This window comes from Dipodomys ordii, unplaced genomic scaffold (assembly GCF_000151885.1).
Source record: "Dipodomys ordii isolate 6190 unplaced genomic scaffold, Dord_2.0 Scaffold35, whole genome shotgun sequence".
NCBI lineage: Eukaryota > Metazoa > Chordata > Mammalia > Rodentia > Heteromyidae > Dipodomys > Dipodomys ordii.
The window spans coordinates 2,619,224-2,632,345 of record NW_012267251.1 but is presented as its reverse complement, the minus strand read 5'-3'; the positions used below and the strand labels follow the sequence as shown (position 1 = coordinate 2,632,345).

Here is a 13,122-nt window from a genome sequence, read left to right as displayed (position 1 = left end):
ACTTCCAGCTTTTTGCTTATGTGGTGTTGAGGAATCGAACCCAGGGCCTCAGGCATGCAAGGCAAGTGCTCTACCACTGAGCCACCTTCCCAGCCCGTCCATGAGACTCTTATCTCCAATAAACTACTAGAAAACTGGAAGTGGTGCTGTGGCTCAAGCGGTAGAGTACTCGCCTTGAGCTGAAGAGTGCAAGGACAGCGCCCAGGCCCAGAGTTCAAGCTCCACGACCAACCAAAAAAAAAGAGAGATGATTATATTTTATCAAAACTAGCCAGATGATCTTAACCTCTAACAATTAGTGTTTGCAGTATACCTTGTTATATATAATTAGAAAAATCAGTGCCCAAATTGTCATATACTAATGATTCTTCTGTACTAAGCTTCAGTTTCTTCAAATAAAAGTAAGCAAAACTCTGAAGTATATCTTAATGTACCAGACAGAATGACAAGATCCGATTCATAATACTGAGAAACCAGACGCGTGGTCTGATCACACCACAACAGCTGTCACCCAAGACCCTCAAGTAGTTAGACATAATTTGGCTAGGTAGGAGGAGGACAAAAAAAAATGCTGGTGTCAACGTCTGAGAGACTGTGGGCTTTGCTAGCTCCATCACTTAGGATATATGCTAGGAAATTCCATGAGCTAATTTCTCCAGCTATAATATAGATAATTTTCCTGAAAAGATGTAAAACAGATTAATAGTATTATGTATACAGCACATAATAGTATTTTATATGTTTATAACACCCAAGTGCTCAACAAGTCGTGATTTACTATTAGTACTTCTCAACACACTGAATAATTAAAGAACTATCTGCTGCTGACAGTCAAATTACTGAATTTTAGAAGAAAGGATTTTAGAGATCCTTCAATATCCTTTACATATGAGAAAACTAAGTCTCAGGATCATTTCATTACCAGCTCAAAGCTGGCTACCACAGCTATACAGCTTCAGCACAAGTTCCATGTACAGAACACCTGGCCCACCACTGTTTATGGCCTCTGCATTTCCTGAAGAGAGTTGTCATGTAACTAACACATGATGGAATGCATTCAAGCAAAAGCTCGTGTGTGTGTGTGTGTGTGTCTCAAGCGCGTGTGTGTGCACACACACGTGCGTGTATGCGCTATGCATGAAGCTAAGATCTAAGGATCTTGGTTTGAAGCCAGCCTGGGCAGGAAAGTCTGTGAGACTCTTATGTTCTATTAAATCACAGAAAAGGCCCAAAGTGGCACTGTGCCTGAAGTGGTAGAGTACTAGCCTTGAGGAAAAGGAACTCAGGTACAGTGCCAAGGCCCAGAAAGTTCAAGCCTCAGGACATGAAGGTAGGAAGGAAGAGAGGAAGGGGAGGGAGGGAGGGAAGGAGGGAGGGAGGGAATAAATTACACACTCTACTTTCTAGAAACTAACAATTTTAAGTTAAAAAATGATTTACTGGGAAAAAATACTCAACAAATGAATGAGGTTGGCATCTACATTCTACAATCTATAAGTTTAATCAGGTCACAAATGAATGTTATTGGAAAGACATGTGACGAGAGTTATTTTTACCATCCATTTATAAAAGGATATCATGGAGGAAAATGTTGGGATCAGTAGCAGGATCATTAGCTCAGTATCAAAGGCTACCTGATGTTGAATAGTATTATACACTCAGATATTTACCTGAAAATCTAAAGTACAATGACCTATTGGTAAACCATTCAATGCAAAGATATTCTACAATAAACCCATTACCTGTGCCTTATCACACACAGGGTGCAAGTGCAAATCCTTCTACCTCTCCTACAGCAAAAGAGTAAGATCTAAAAGAGACCAAGTGCCCTGTCAACCTGAAAGCTACAGTTTAAAACCTTTGTTCAAAATAATTGCCTTTGCTGGCGTTGGTGGTTCACGCCTGTAATCCAACCTACTCAGGAGGCTGAGATCTGAGGATCAAAGTTCAAAGCCAGCCCAGGCAGGAAAGTCTGTGAGACTCTTATCTCCAATAAACCACTAGAAAACTGGAAGTTACGCTGTGGCTCAAGTGGTAGGGTAGAGCACTCGCCTTGAGCTGAAGAGATGAGGGCCAGCACCCAGGCCCAGAGTTCAAGACCCAGGACCGACAAAAATAAATAAATAAAATAATTGCCTTTAAGGTAGGATTTTAAATAGGTTATTTACCTATGTCAAAAACTTATATCGAATTCTCTTATAAGACAAGATAAACATCAAGGTTACTGTAGAAACTACACAGAAAACATCAGGTGAACTGAACAGGCTTCCAAGAGCTGAATTCTGACCCAAGGGAAAGCAAGATATATACGATGATTAAAGCATTCCGTTAATTATTTCAAGTGCCACATTTGCTTCTTTCATGTATCCTTCTTTCTCCTTTGATATTTTTTCATTCTATATAGAATCCAGGAAATAACATACCATCTGGAGTTTTCATTCATTCCTGAGGATTTCATACCTATTTAATTCAATAGGAAGACAGCCAAACTTTCACAGAAATGGTTTTAAAACTTAATGTGCTCATTGTTACCTGGAATCTTTATCTTTTGAGATATTTCTATTTTTCGGAATAATCTCAATTTTCTAAAATACTTTGGGTTTGGAGGAGGTTCCATGCAGTAGTACAGTTCATAGGTTTCATGGTTACTGGTAAGCGCTTAATTTGCAGGAAAACATGGATATACGAGGTGCAGAGATGTGCAGATGAGCCCTTTGGGCTCTTCCCTCAAGCTGCAGATCCTGGGATGCCAGAGGTGGCTTCTTCTGCTTTAGGAGTGCATTCTTCTCTCAGTGATTTCTTTCTGATCAACTTCCCTTCCATCTTTATTTTTTCCTGTCTCTATCCAAGGGTGAGGAGCTTTTTTTCCTTCCAAGGTACATTTAGGTATTATAACACCATCTGTGGGCCTTAATTTGTTGATTTCAAGTCTCATCTTTGGTTGCCTTGGCAGCCAGATGAAATGATCTTCTGGATACACATGGCCCAAAGCCCCCAAAAGGAAAGTAGGAAACATGGGTATCCAGAGAACCTCGAGTCTCATACCTCACCACCTTTCCAAAGTAGAAGAAAGGGAGTTTTTATCTAAGATTCTAATGTTATTAATAGTCTTACACAACAAGACTGATTACTGTAATCTTTCTTGATTGACAACAAGACTTAGCAGGACAAAGAGAAAAAGCAGGGCTTTTTAGAAGCAGTATTATATTACCATTTGTCTAAGGTCAGAATGACGCCTGGTGATAACACCAAGTCAAAATTTTAAACACAAAGTATGTATAATTTTTCTGAGAAGAACATTTAGTTGTATTCCTATAATTTTAAAGCATTACTCAATATAGTATTTAATTATAATACAGTAGATATCTGAAAGAAAATCAATACTAAAATTAAGATTTATTTTCAAGTAGATGTTCATTAAAAACAGAAAATGTTTTTGGGATCGGTGTGTGTGTGTGTATATGCTTTTTAAAGTGGCCTCTATGCAAAATTCAAGATCAGGCTATTATACACCTCCTTTTTATCCTGGAAGCAATTTTAGTCATTTAAAGTATTTTCCCTTTGATTTGCCTATTTGTAAACTTTTCAAAATATCAGCAAATCGACTGTGTTGTGTTTCTCCAGGAGGACACATTAACTGACACAGTATAATATTATATACAGTAATATTATATACTGTCACTTCTTTTTGTAGTTAAAAATGTATAATGTGGTGTTTTAAAAATCATGAAACTATAAAAGTTGTACAACTAACTCCATTAACACTTTGGGTACTTTTAATGGAGGGACGGGAACCTCCAGAAAACTAGAATTTTTCTTCTAATTTTAACAATTGAAATGTTCACTTTAATATTTAAATATTCTCACTGCTCACTCTGCCAGTTGCAAAATGCTTATTATTAAAAGATGTACAGTACTCATAAATTAACATGTGGAACTGAAACCCCTTGGTACAACTACTTACAGGTAATTCTTAAGTTTATAAAATTAAAAAAGAGTACAATTTAACTGGCACTGGTGGCTACTCAGAAAGCTGAGACCTGAGAATCTCAGGGTAAGTCCAGTTCCCAGGCAGACAATTCCTCCAGAAGGCTCTTTCAACCTCCAATTCACCAAGAGAATGCTGGCAATGAAGGGTGCCCAGAGCGGCAGAGCATCAGCTTTGAGTGGAAAAAGTAAGTATGAGGCCAAGAGTTTTTAAGTTTAAATTCTGGTATATATTCATGTGTGCGTGTGTGCACGTGCACACACACACACACACACACACACACGCGCGCACAAGCACTAAAAAATAAAGGAAGGAAAAAGAAAGGAAAGAAGGATGTAAATTTAAATCTATACATTGTCATTTTTTGTATCATCATTAAATTGAAGCCCCATAATTTCCTTACAATCCTTGGAAGAGAGAAAGAACTAAATAGGACAAATATATAAAGAAAATATTTCACTTCATTTTGGGAATGGCCTAGAAATGCAGACTGACCTATTTTTTGTAAGATAAGTAAAAAGAGGTTTCGGAGAAGAAGGCTATTTTAGGTTGGGTCAATATTTTGTAGCAGTTCAGTTCTAGAAGGTGCTCTTGGGACTAGGGCTGACATGTCTCCCTTTCCCACCCCAGAGAGGAAAAAGGAAACCCAAAGTTATATAAGCAAGTCCTTAAGTCCTCCATAAGACTATTTACACTTATAGCTGAGCAAGCTAGGAATTTGGGGAAAAGATGGTAACTGTCAAAATGTCAGAGGCAACAACTACCGAGTAGAAAAGCCATTTGGATCAAAGTACCTTTAAGCACATCCTACACTATTTTTCAACCAAAATCTTTGCTTTGTGTATACCAATGATCTCAACCTACCATCATTAGAGACCACCCGTGCTGCTCCTGGTCACAGAAGAAGTTTCTATCTCTACATGATGTACATATAGAAGGCATCTTCTCATATGATTCACATTAGATCTACACAAAGAAGGATAAAGGCCAAATAGCCACAGTCTATAGTACTTGGAGAGTTTCTTATTCTGCATGGCAAAGTGTACTTAGCAACTCAAGTGTTGGACACTGGACCTGAAATCAGGTCTCACTACTCTAATTCTGTGGTAAGTATCTGCTGCAGTTTGGATCTTAGAAGCCTCCTAAAGGCCTAGATGTTGCACACATAGCCCTTACTTGGAGCTCTTGGGAGGTGCTAGAAACTGAGGTGGGCCTGATCAGCGGTCCTAAGTCACTAGGGAATATCCTTGAGTGGAGTGTGGCACCCTGGTCTCTTCCTTTTTCCTGGTAATAAGAGAACCAGTCCTGCTTTGGCACATGGTCACACCTTACTGTCTCACCATATTGCAAAAGCAATGGGGCCAGCCAGTTATAAAAGGGACCTTCCTAAGCAAAGTCAAAATAACCCTTTTCTCATAGTGTTTCTGTCTTTTTCTTCCTCTTGTCCTTTGAGACAAGGTTTCACTATGTACCCCATAGTCTCACCCTTAACTCACTGATATAGCCCATGCTGGCTTCAAACTCATGATCTTCCTGACTCAGTTCCTAAGGCTGAGGAATATAGAGACATGCCACCATGCCTGGAAACCTTTTCTCTTTATACGCTGATTAACTCAGCTGACTAACACAATGCCATCATATAAAGGGAGGGATATAACATTTAAATGACAATTGAGTAATGCAAGTTTTAATTTAAATATTGAACTACCATTATATTAAATAAACCACTGACTCTCCAAAGGTCTCATTCTTCTCTTTTAAAAAGAAATTTAAACTAGATGACTTCAGTTATTTACTCAAGAAGAGATATTAAAGCCATAATATGTTAACACTAGGCGATATAAGATAAATAAGACTAAGATCTTTTCCCTAATAAAGATAAATGGATATGACCCAAGCATGAAGAGGATAGCCAAGAAGCAATAATGTGATAACAGAAGAAGATAAGAACTTTGGGAAAGAAGAAAAGAAGTCACTTAGAAAGAATGGCGAGAGGACCTTACATTGAATTAAATCATGTATGAGTGGAAATTAAAATTTAAGGAGATAAAAATGACATTCAAAGCAGAGAGAAACAAAGGCTGAATAGAAAAGCAGCTGAGATTGGCTAGGAAATCATAAACAGTACAGGGCTTCTGCAGCAAATCTACAAAGCAGAAGAGACATGAAGCAACAGTTGGAAGGAGAGGCCAGATTGAAGAGATCCTTACATGATATATTAAGAAGCTGGACGTTATCCAGTAGGCAATAAAGATCCAAGGCAGGGCTTTCAGAGGCAAGTGGCATAGTTAGGATGTAATTTTAGAAAGATCATTTTGACAGCCATGCAAAGGAAGAACATGAATGATACAAACTAGACACAGAGAATCTAGTTAAGAATCTATAGCAGAGATGACGCGTGCTCATTCCAGGGTGATTATAGCAAAAGACATAACAGGTTCAAGAAATAAGAAACCAATCAGTAGGACCAGAAATGGATTGAAAGTGGAGTAAAGATGTGACAGGAAAGAAAAAGAATGGAATAGATCCAGGTTTCTGCTTAGACAGAGACAGAATGATATTGAATAAAGGGGAAGCAACAGAAAAACTTATCCTGAGTTCAATTTAGGACATGTCAATTCCAAAGTCTGTAGGGTAGCGATGTACACAGCCAGTTTAAAACAGTAACCCAATGCTCAGGACGCCAGCCTGTCTGAAGAAGCTGCATACACCGTCACTGAAACATGAGGAATTATTGTGACCACAAGGGAGAAGCTATAATAAAGGGATATGTATGATTCCTGGCTAGATTTTGTTAAGTACCAAAATCCTGTGCCATTCAAAAGGAAAAAAAAAACAAAAAAACAAAAAACTAGGTGACAGTGACACAGAACACAGAGGGAGAGATGACCTCAAGAAGGAGGTCCTCCTCACCGAGATAGGGTAGTGCAGCTTGGGTGTAACTCCAGGAAAAAAGGAGCCGTAAAATGAGAGAATGGTAGAAGCAGGACAGCTATTCTCATCTTCCTCCTACCCGTTTCCTCTAAAGCAGGTCAGAAAGCCTAGGAGACCTTCCTTTGAAGCAGGTGCTGGCTTCTCATGTGAGAGCTACATTTATTATTCCCAAAGGAAAGAATCATCCTTATCTGAGATGCAGAGAAGAATTTAACTAACAGGCCTTACTCAGTTCCTCATTGATCACCATTAGGTTACACCCCTAGTCCAGTCACACTTCCCATGATCATCATCACACCTAAGCTTAAGGACTCAACAATGGGAGAGGGACCAGCTGTGAGCAAAAATCACTAGACCCTATCTTAAAAATGAATGAGGAAAAAAGGGCCTGGGCATAATTCAAGTGATAGAAAATCTGCCTAGCAAGCACAAGGCCATTGCATTCAGTTCAAATACTGCCAAAATAAACAATGACCTCCACATACACAGAGTAAAGGAGGCTAAGGTAAAAGTGGCATTACTGGTGAAGTAACACTGTCTTGTTCCAAATGCTACCTAAAAGAAATTCTGTCATCTGAAGTCACATTTCCACTCCGCCAATAATGGAATTAAAGAGAATGATCTATGAAGGTCATTCTTACAGCCTGTGCCAAAGTTGAAACTTCACTGATAACATTCCCCTGAATTCATTATTTCCTTAGGTAAATTACTAGTGTTAGTAGAATTTAAGATAATACATTCAAGCTTTAAAAATAGCAAATAAGGATAATTTTACTTGCTCTAAGATTCACACTAATAATAATATTGAAAACTTCACCACTCTGAATCAAGCAGTGATGCTGGTTATACAAGTCAAGACTACAGATGTCAACTAGTACTTATTCTGTATATCAGATGACTGTCAGTCACTGAACAGGATCTCTCCCCAAGAGTACAGCATTTATTTCAGCCTCTGCCAGTGGAAGTGTTAGAGCAGATGTTGGCAGACTGTGACATACAGTCTGTCTTTAAAACTTGTTGGGGTGTGAAATTGCATAAGGTCAAGAAATGCTGCATTTTGATAAGCAGACATAGGAATTCTCTACATTTATAAATTATTTCAGACAAACCAACAGAACTGCTTATAAACTAGACAAACAGAACTATACTGGCTATTATATGCTGCTAATCTTTTCAGATAATTTCTATCACTTTAAAGCAATGTTCATGCAAAGGATCTTTAGAAGGAAAATAGGTTTTCAAATCAGTAATAAATACAAGATAATATTCCAACTATCAGAAAGATTTTAAAACAGTTTCCTACTGAAAAAAAAGCCATTACTATCTAATAAACAGTTTGATGGGGAAAAAGATGTTTCTTTAAAGTATATATGAGAGGGGTTTATTATCTTAAGTAGTTATACAAAGAGATTTCAATTCAATATGTTATAACTATATTGTATCTTCTAGTGTCTCCCCCTTCCATCTATCCTAACCTGAATAGGAGCTCTTTTTTTAAAAAATTGCTACTTAAGAATCCACTGATATGAACATGATCATTCAATTAACTATAAAAACTTTATCTTAAAAATCATTAAAAATAGAAACAGACTCCAGGCTCTTACAGTGGTAATATGAAATTTATAACATTCAAACACTATTGTTTCTTGGATGTTGGTTGTTATTTAATTGGGTTTTTAAAAACCTTCAATTTTCTAAAATGTCTTTTCCAAACATAACAAGTAACACATCCAAAATGAATATTAAGGAGGTCATCTAGTTAAACTTTTCATCTCAATTTCACAGATAACAGAAGTTGATTTAAACTCAACTTTAAAATGCTTTACTTCTCAATTAGCACAGAAAAGTCCTTTTACTGATGAATCAATGGGTCTTAACAGTGTTAAAAGGCCTGGGTGTAACGTAAGTTTAATAATTGTTATTATCAGTTATCTTTCAGTTAATTTTGTGCTATGTTTAAACAATTACAGTATTTCTAAAAAATTAATTTTTGTTATACATTTATAAGAAAAGTGTAACTATGAATGCTTCTTTTCCACAGACTTCTCAGATATCCCAACATATTTCACACACAAAATTCTAAGAAAAAGTAAATGTGAAGTGAAGTAAGGTAATGGACTTACTTGCCACTGAGAAGTTGTTGAGGGGGTAAGGTAAGTCCACATCCTGAGGTTTTTCTTTATATCCTATGAATGAGCCGTCTGTCTTCAAAAGGAAATAGCGTGGCCTCCAGTTTTTTATATATTCTCCTGCATGAGGAAAACACATGTGTTAATGCTAAAAGGAAATGAGCAGTAGCTTTCATGTGAAAAATAAATTATGGTACAATGTATGTCCTACAACATTGGCCTCCAAAAATTTAGCTAGGCAATTTTCTTTTAACTAAGCTTACAAAAGAAAATACATAAACCTACAATTAAGATTCAATTAAAACCCAAACATGTTTTGTTTTTAATAATTCCACACTTCGATAATTCATTTGCATCATTATTCCTCCAGAAATCATTTATCTGAGTAAGCATTTTGTTTGGTTTTCCAGTTTGTCAGATGATTGTTTGAGTACATTTCCAGTTTTAAAAGCCTTGAAAAAATCAGGCATATAGTATTTATGAATTTTGGTGAAAAACATTTGCAGGAGTAATAAAAGGTATTTCTCTCTCATGTACCATTGACTACTTGGTATTATTTTTATATAAAGGAAAAAAAATGCTGGTGTTGGGTCCTAAACTCAGGCCTGGGCGCTGGCCCTAAGCTTGGTGCTCAAGGCTAGTGCCACAGTGCCACTTCTGGCTCAGTTGGAGATAAGAGTCTCTCATGGACTTTCTTGTCTATATTGGCTTAGAACCGTGAGCCTCAGAACTCAGCTTCCTGAGTAGCTAGGATTACAGGTGCTTGAGATCTAATAGCAGGGTACAACTATCCAGTACAGGACTGGAAAATAGAACCAGATGGCCATGCAGTTCTCATGGTGCTACAGAGCACAACTGTTGCTTAATGTTAGGAAAGTCTGTTTGGGTTGTCTAGCTGGAAGTATGTGCAAATCTAATAATAGGCACATTTATTGACTGTTATGTCATGGCCCTTTAACCTGTGTTGTTAACATCTATGTCTTTGTCTGTGTACTTGTATACAGTTTTGTTGTTGTTGTTTTGGTCAGTCGTGGGGTTTGAACTCTGCGCCTGGGCTCTTCAGCTCAAGGCTAGCACTTGAGCTACAGTGCCACTTCATGTTGGTTTTCTCAATGGCTTACTGAAGAGTTGGGGGGGGGATGGGAAGGAGTGTGGGAGGTGGGGGAGGTAAGGGATATTGGGACAACAACAAGGAAGGGAAGGGGTAACAATGATTGACAAGTAATGCACTCATTGCCTTACTCATGTAACTGTAACCCCTCTGTACAGCATCTTAATAATAAAACAAAATTTAAAAAAATAAACAAAGAAAAGAGTCTCACGGACTTTCCTGCCCTGGCTGGCTTTGAACCACAATCCTCAGATCTCAGCCTCCTGAGTAGCTAGGACTACTGTAGATAGCTTTAAGCTGTGTTTCAACCCGTGTTCTTTCATTTTCTTGACTTATAATTTTCATTTACAAAATGTTATTTTCCCAAAAAAATAAGCTTTAGCCAATATTTAATAATGAAAATTGTACATGGCAGCTATATCTATCATCTCAGTACGTGGGAGGTTGAGGCAAAACAATCTTAAGTTAAAATCAAGTTTGGGCCATGTAGTGAGACCCTGTCTTAAAAAAAAAATAAATTAAGCCAGGTGCCAGTGACTCACTGTGTAATCCTAGCTCTTCAGAAAGCTGAGATCTAAGGATCATGGTTCAAAGCCAGCCCTGATGAGACTTATCTGCAATTAACTATCAAAAAGCCAAAAGACAGGGCTGAGAAGGTGGCTCAGTGGTAGAGTGCTTGTCTTGCATGCATGAGGCCCTGGGTTTGATTCTTCAGCACCACATAAGCAGCAGAAGCCAAAAGTGGTGCTGTGGTTCAAGTGGTAGAACTCTATCCTTCAGCTGAAGAGCTGAGGGACAACCCCCAGGCCCAGAGGTCAGGCCCCACAACTGACAAAAAAAAAAAAAAAAAAGGAAAAAAGAAAAAAGCCAAAAGAAATCAGGCCTTGGTAGGTCATGACCAGGAGGCTAAGTGAGATGTGAGGATTGTAGTTCAAAGTCAGCCCAGGTAGCAAAATCTGTGACACCCTTACCTTCAATTAGCCACCAAAACGCCAGAAGTAGAGCTGTGGCTCAAGTGGTAAAGCGCACCCAGGCCCTAAATTCAAGTAACAAAACCAGTATGCGCGCACGCACGCGCACACACGCACGCGCACACACGCACGCACGCACTTTTCAAAGGCACTGTTCCAAAGACATCCATCAATATACATCCAAAATTTGTCTGCATTCAAATGTGAGTTGGTACAGTGTGACAACTGGAGAGCATTTCTAACACAAACTTCTCATCAACTTTCTACCCACATTTGCAGGTGTTCTACTTGTTCCTGTGGCTGGACTTTGTTTTGACCTACTTTATCTCCAATTCCAAAATACGCCATCATGTTTTACTTAACAGCAAGAGATACTCTGAGAAAAGCATTTTTAAGGCAATTTTGTCCTTGTGTAAACATCAGAAAGTGTACCTAGACAAATCTGGATGGTACAGCTTGCACATATCCTAGCACAGGTTTGCTAACCATCACAAGCACATGAGGAATGGTTTGAACTCTGACTAAAATCTTACTTGGTAACAGGAAATTTTAACCTCCATTATAATCTCCTGCAACCATTATTCAATATGTGGTCAGTCACGTACCAAATCCTTATGTGGGCATAACTGCATTTCCTAGCAAGGATTCTGGTAGTTTAGCTTGTATAATGAGCTAAATGATTCATTCTTCAAAGATGCATTCATCCTAACCTTTGGAACTTAAGAATATTACATCACTTTATTTGGCAAAAGATGTGATTAAGTCAATGATTTTGAGAAAGAGCTTCTGCTAGCTTATCTGAGTGAGCCCTAAACCCAATTTTAAATGTCTGTGTATGAATGGAGTGATGCATAGAGAGAAGGCAATGTAACCATGTAGGCAAAGACTGGAATGATACACCATAAGCTAAAAAGCACCTACCACCACCAGAAGCCATAAGAAATAAGGAATAGACCCTAGAGCCTTCAAAAGGAGTAGGCTCAGCCACCCCGTTTTCTAAGTTCCAGTCTATACAACGAGGACAGAATCATGAGTTTCTGTTGTTTTAATCAATGTACCCTGCTATACTCTGTTACAACCACCACGGGAAATACAGTTTCTAATCACTGTAACCAAAGGATTATTCACAGAACAGAAACAACAAAAATTGAATTCATTAGTCCTTGGCATGGAATAATATACAGATTCGGTTTATATCTCCTGAATGAAAACGACAAAATCCTTATACCTTCTATAAAAATGAGAGAATCCAACTTGTGAAATGCAGAGTTGGAAGAGGCTGTTTTCTAGAGTGCAGAGTTCTACTTATAAGGACTCTAGATTTTGGTCCTTTGCCAACTTTCCCACAGTGCTTAAAATTTATTAAAATAAACATGATTTCTCTTAAGGCTAGGTTGTGTTGAGTTATAACTCTAACTTCAAGAGAAATACAAAGTTAGATATGAGCTGAACCATGTACAAACTGCTGTAGCAATGTTTAGTTAGCTGTTAGAGACCTACCCATCTATTGAAATCCAATGCTAAATGAGATGGCACTAAAAACACATATATATTAACATGTTTTACGAGAACAAGCACAAACATAATCCAAATGAATATAAATCCACATTTATGTATTTATGGAGACAAAGTCATTGTTTTTAAAATATGCTATTTGCTTAAATAAAATGGAAAATAAAAGGTCCTAGAGTAACATGTGTAAAGCAACCAAGTTGAAATTCAGAGTTTTCTAAGATACACAGAGGATAGAGATTTTTAAACTACCACTGGCGAGTCACATTTCTTATATATAACATTGGATTTTAAAGCTAGTTACTCTGCAAGGAACAAAGAATAAACATTCTCAAATGTTTGTTCTCTACTCTACCTTGGACAAGATGGTATATACCTGTAATTCCAGGACTCAGGAAGCTGAGGTAGAAAGAGCATAAGTTGAAGACAATCTGGTGTACACAGATAGAGCATCTAAAATTTTCTTTCTAAGTAAAA

At 37.8% G+C, this 13,122-nt stretch overlaps 1 protein-coding gene across 3 annotated transcripts in view; it reads right to left on the bottom strand.

Annotated features, from left to right (window-relative positions):
* Positions 1 to 13,122, bottom strand: part of Akt3 (v-akt murine thymoma viral oncogene homolog 3) — a 192,092-nt gene that overhangs the window by 88,160 nt on the left and 90,810 nt on the right. For all 3 annotated transcript variants that reach the window (XR_001175120.1, XM_013017505.1, XM_013017506.1), the window contains exon 2: positions 9,046 to 9,171. Coding sequence is in view for 2 of the 3 variants with exons in the window: in XM_013017505.1 (XP_012872959.1) it covers positions 9,046 to 9,171 (126 nt within the window). In the remaining variant the exon portion in view is untranslated. The remainder of the gene's footprint in view (positions 1 to 9,045; positions 9,172 to 13,122) is intronic.